The 5,740-nt window shown below is 49.5% G+C and overlaps 1 protein-coding gene across 1 annotated transcript; it reads right to left on the reverse strand.

Annotated features, from left to right (window-relative positions):
- Positions 1-1,418: 1,418 nt before the first annotated feature.
- REXO2 (RNA exonuclease 2) lies at positions 1,419-5,543 on the reverse strand (the record flags this gene model as incomplete). The annotated part of the gene is made up of 5 exons (XM_010078450.1): positions 1,419-1,839; positions 2,399-2,452; positions 2,786-2,894; positions 3,663-3,774; positions 5,466-5,543. Coding segments are annotated over 5 exons (483 nt in total), but the record flags the coding sequence as incomplete, so codon positions are not given.
- Positions 5,544-5,740: the final 197 nt, after the last annotated feature.

Consider the following 5,740-nt stretch of genomic DNA (forward strand, 5'->3'; position numbering starts at 1 on the left):
GGTGGGTTTTATCTGCGCTTTGCCAGGACGCGTGACAAATTTGTACTAAATCGGAACCTCAAAAGCTGCCGGCGCATAAACACGGGGAAGCTATTGCATAATACAGGGAAGCGAGATAAAAATCCTGCGTGCGGCACGGTTACTTCAGAAGCAAGAAGAAACACTATTTAAAAATGTATAAACACAGATGGCGTGTTTTCCTTCAAAAAATGTCTCGAGAAAAATAAAAGGCTCTTAAAAAGGAATAAAATATGAAAAGGAGGAGAAGTAGGTCGGAAAGAAGAAGTCAAAGGAACGGGAGTAAACTAACAAAATGGAAATCAAAGATAAAGCAGGCTCCGACAGTGTGTGGCTGTGGATCCAGGTTTATTTGCCCCGTTTCCCGTTTTAACGGCCTCTCCCTATCAACAACCTGCGGGTACCTTCCCGGGGAATAAGGGACACTTTGGGGCAGGTTTTGTCGTCGTCATTCTCTGCTGGTACTGTTCGTTTTCACATCAAGGTGGCTCAAGAAAATGATCTTGTAAAAGGCCAACATGTAAACCCTGCGCGGCTCACACACCGCGAGCGGCACAGCGGCAGGGGAAGCAGAGGTCTCCTCGGGGAAGCTGCCCCCCCAGGAGCGACGTGGGTTGCACGCTGCTCTCTGCCCGCCTGCCCTGCTCCCGCAGCCTTTCCCAGCCGCTCCGTCTCCCCGCGTGTGCCCGGGGATGTTTTGCAGTGAGCGCCCAGGCGTCTCCCTCCCACGCATCTGTTCCCGTCCCGGTCGGGTGCTGCTGTTTTCTCAGCAGTGAAAGCCTTGTGAGGCTTCCCCAACCCCTCGCTTTGTGTTCAGTAGGCTTTTCCTTTCTTAGGTGTGTTTACCCACCTCACTGCAGGATTTGCATGTAGCTGTTCAGTATCACAGTTACATCCAGTTTCTGTTGTTAAATGGAATGTTTTAAAAACGCTTTTAACTCCGCTGAAGTGTGTCTGAACAGCAAGAACTACTTGCACAGAAAAGTTCAGGCCCCCCTCCTAATACACATTCCTTTTCTACTTCACTTTTCCCAGACCGCGCTCACAGATGCTGCCCACGTGGTAGTTTTTGACGGCGAAGCAGTGCCCACCGCGAACTGCGGCCAGCTTTGGGACTGGAATTACAGCGCCTTAGCTGGAGAGAGATAAAAGGCGGCCGTGCCTTGGCACCGGCGTCCAACGCTCGTTAAGCCAGGCTTACTGATGGGCAACTTTATCCTGTTTCTACACGGAGGCGCTGCACAAAAGGCTAAATGCCCACGAGTGCGAGAGGCACACAGACCAGCACTACGTAACAAAAAATAACTTCCCGGAGTGTTTTCCTTCGCAAACCTCCGAGATGCTGGTTCACTCAGCAGCTCCTGGCGAGCACAGAAGAAAGGCTGTGTGAAAGCATCATCTTTCAACAGAACTGTTTTTATTGTGTAGTGAAAGACTGCATCTAAAACCAGAGGAAGAGGAGTATCAAACAGCGTTTTACCTAGTACGTACAAAGAGGCTGCTGAGGCTTGAGTGGGTCGATTCCTTGCGCAGACAGAAAAGAAGCAGGAACTCAGGCTTCCATCTGCATTTTAACAGCTGTTAAGAAACTAGGTAAGTGAAGGGCGCAGCTTCTCGAGAGACTGGCAAACAGCAAAGAACCAGGAAACGCATCTAGTATGTGCTACGGGCTGGCACGGTAAGATGAGAAATCAGCTGGCAGCTTTATCGCTTTCTCCGTTCTCTATTAGTTTCCTTTTCTTTTCATCCGTTTTCCTCTTGAAGATGCTATCTCTGTAGAACTGAAGTTCTTTGATGCTTTCCCTGATGTCATCGAGTGCTCTGAAAGAGAATTAGGGAGGGTTTCGAAACGCCTGCGCACATCTTCAACTACATCTGGGTTCTGACGCCTCTGAAACATTCCAGGCTGTGAGAAACAGAACTCCGATACGCACAGATCGCCCATCTGTCAGACACAGCAACAGCCCTTGCGAGCCTCGGGTACAGGGAAAGCAATAAAACTCCACCAGCACTGACACGCCAGGGAGCAACACACTGCTTATTAGTTTATGTCACCGTGGGACACGGAAGCAACAGGTCCTGCAGCCTCAACTATTAAAAGTGATTCAACCTGAGACAACAGAGACAAGGGCTCTGGGGAGCTGCTCATGGCTCCGGCTCAGGCCAGCGCTGCCTGCGCAGACGGTATGGTCCGTACCGAAGCAGGGATCTTGCTGCGCATACGTGCTGTGCAGCACACCGAGCTGTGAGTGTGATCGAGACCCCTGCAACAGTCCTCCTGTCTCTTTTTGTACCAGAGCTCCCTCTCCTGCTGAGCACGGCCACCTCGGCTCCTGCGTGACAAGCCCTGCTCTGTTCTAGACAAAAGCAGACACCTCACCTGTGAGAAGCCGCCTTCTTTGGTGCAAACTCGTATTCTTCTGGATACCAGCGCCTGTAAGGGGAAGAAGCCGCCAGTTAAAAACAGGAATTGGGATTCAAGCACGTGTCCAGCAGCTGCTGTGGGTTTGGTACAGTCGGTGAAAGAACATCGGGTTCGCTGGCATCCAGAGAAGCCACAACCCTGCGAGTCACCATGTGGGGAACCCCAGAGCAGCCGCTCAGGGAGCACTTCACGGCTCATTCTGTGCATCTGCCTGAACAGAGCAGATGAAAGAAGGAGGTGGCTGCAGGCAGCCCTCTCCCAGCAGCCCTTCCCCTTGTTTTAGGAGAGCGTGGCTTCCCTGGATGATCTGCTGTACCGCTACCGAATTGGGGGAACATTTACCTGCAGAGTTCTTTGACAGTGCTCACATCAATGATCCTGTAATGAAGATGCCTCATGAACTGAGGCATGTATTTGTCAAGGAATTTCTTATCTGCATGAACAGAGTTACCTACAAAGACACAAAACAAGACGTTTCTTCAAAGACATTACAGAGCTACTACGAGCGACATCGAAGCAAGAAGCAGGCTATGTGAGCTGGGGAAAGATCATAGGGTATGAAAAGCTATTTGCAAGGAGCTCGTTTATCCCATTTTCTAGTAAATATGATTGGAAAGGTTTGTCAGATTTTCATTTCAGGATCACACGCGGTTTAAATAGGTAATCCCTCACTTAATTCTTCAGTTACTACTCCTACGGTTCCTGTCACACAGATAAATATCAGAGTATTACACACGCATCAGGTTTTCCGCCAAGTGAAAATAGGCAGTGGTGTTAATTTCTCTTAGCAGCAGTCCCAAGCCCGTGTGTGAATGTCCTGAATTCAGCTCCAGGCAGGTAGTAGGACATTTGGAAGATTCGTATTTGGTGTTTGGTTCAACAGAGCCAGTGAGGAAAAGGCACCGTGGGGTTTGCTGCTCGGATTTGACGGTCGCAGGTTGCCGCAGCAGTTAAGTCGCCTGCCCCAATTGTAACTGCACGCGGAAACGTTACTGCGAAAAAGAACGGACGCTTCCTGTAGTAATGACGTGCAATGTTTGCTTTAGGGAACCTGCAGAATGGCTGATGCTGTTACTGAACCTCTCCTTACTAAAAGGGTTTTGATCTCAGCATGCAAAACTAAAGCATCCCTGCCACGTGCACCAGCAGGCCTCTGGGCGTCCAGCTGGGAGCTGCTGGAGGGATGATACCGTTGGTATTAAGAAAGAAGAGACCTTACCTGCGAGAGGACACAGACCCGGGGGTGTCTGCTGGCGTACAAAGGACAGGAACTCATACTCTGCCTGCTGCAGGGAAATTTTGCTCTCCTTCACAGCCTTGGTAAGGCCAGACTGCAAAACAGAGCCGTCCATCAGAAATTAGAAATGCACTGCCAGGAAAGATATTTCCAGAAATGCTCAACAGTAATCAGTGAACCCTGACAGTATTGTTTGTTCCCCAGCGTGCCCAGAAGGAGAGGAGAACTCAGCTCTGGGTTTCGATACTCCGGGCAATCCCCGTGCCTTCATTCCCTCCGGCTATCCCCATAAGCCTGACTGACGTGCAGGTGCTGCTCGGGAAGAAAACTCAACAGGAGCAAAGGTAATCGTAGATAGTTGTACCACCACCGACATGCCTGTTGTTTTCTGTTTTCCCCTTGGTTGCTGTACTTTCTAGGGGTTCTTCTCAATTACCAAGACATTATGCAAGACTCCTTTATACACCTGTAGGTATGCGATCCAGGGGAGTATTACGTTTCTCTCTGTTTCAGGAGAGGCATTCGCCTCCCCAGCACAGAGCAGTAGGTATAAATAAACAGAAATAATCAGGGGATTGGCTGAAGTGTTTATCAAGATTCCTATAAATCAGAAAAGTTCCTTCCCTCTTTTTTCTTTTTTTTTCAATAGTTAAATGTCAAATCTGCTCCAAGTCTTCTCAGTGATTTATTTCCATCTGGCTACGCTATATATTTCCACGACTGTGCTGCAAAAATCTCCTTGACAGATCCAAGTGGTGGTTAAAAAATTCATTATGTGGCTGCATTTTCATCTATATTCTAATTGCTTCTCTTTTCTTAGTCAATTAAAAATAAGTAGCTCCTCGGGAGCAGCGATAACGTATGCTACCATCTTCAATTCACTTACGAACTGAAGCCGAGCTGGAGTCCTCAGCTGGAGAAGGGAAAAAGCACCCATCACGGTAAATTAATATTCATTTTCCAAACTCTCGCTAATCCTTCCCGGGGAGAGTGAGATGCCAGAGGGGGGAGGAGGGGAGGGGTTACGGTTGTCTTAAAACTTCAGCCCTTAATTGAAAACTAACTTGAATTTCAATTCATAATCAGGGATTGGAAAATCCATTCGCTTTCTTGCTGCTGGCAAGGAGGAAGCTTTCTTCAGTGGGTAAAAGAACTGAAAATAATCTCTTGCTGTGAAAGTCAAGCTTTCGGTAAAAAAATACACTGGGCTTACCCAGTGAGGGGACGGGCAGAAACAACGTTTACAGTACATCAGCCTGTTTAATTCTACAAGTACCTATGTTTGCAGAGATGAACTTGCGTTTTGTTGGCTCTGGACTATTCTACACTGATCTTGCACCTACTCTTAGTTGGGACTTCAGGCCACAGCCAACAGCCTGGGAAGCCAACTGGGGAGCCGAACCCAACCTCCTAACCTCCCGCTGAGAGGCACAATGCTGAGCCTCTGCCTTTGAAGACGGGACTACTCAAAGAGATGAAAAAACAAGCCACAAAGCACAGGCAATCGTGCAGCTGAGATACAGCATGAGGAGTAGATACAGAAATGCAGCTCGCAGCTGCGCCACTTGTGAGACATTGGGCAAAACGTTACGCATCAGCTCCTGGGCCAAAAGAAGGATGAGACTGTCTCCCATTCTTTCTCTGCTCTGTTTGACTGCAACCTGTCCAGCACAGGAGTTGTCCCTTTCTGGGTGACCAGACTGCCACTGACAGTTCTGAACTGTACGTCCTTCCCACCGTTGCAAAGGAAGAGCCATCGCAGCACGACCGCTCTGGAGGGGTTACCTTCCCGTGATGCTCCTTGCACCACTCGGACATGCTCTCCAGCAGCTCGTCGGGCTGGTTAATAATCAAGTTAGGGCCCTGGAGGGGAGAGAACACCACAAAGGTAATGACCAAAGCTTCATCCCCCCATCCCCCGCAGCCTTTCAGCCCTGAGAGCCCAGCACCGCACCCCAGCGCTTCGGGGGGTGGCAAAGTGGCTGTGGGGAGGGTCAGCAGCGGCAGGTTGGAGGTGTACAGTCCTGTCCGAGCCCACAGTTTGGGGGTGTACAGCGCTG

The sequence above is a fragment of the Pterocles gutturalis genome, unplaced genomic scaffold, assembly GCF_000699245.1.
Source record: "Pterocles gutturalis isolate BGI_N339 unplaced genomic scaffold, ASM69924v1 scaffold2103, whole genome shotgun sequence".
Taxonomy (NCBI): Eukaryota; Metazoa; Chordata; class Aves; order Pterocliformes; family Pteroclidae; genus Pterocles; species Pterocles gutturalis.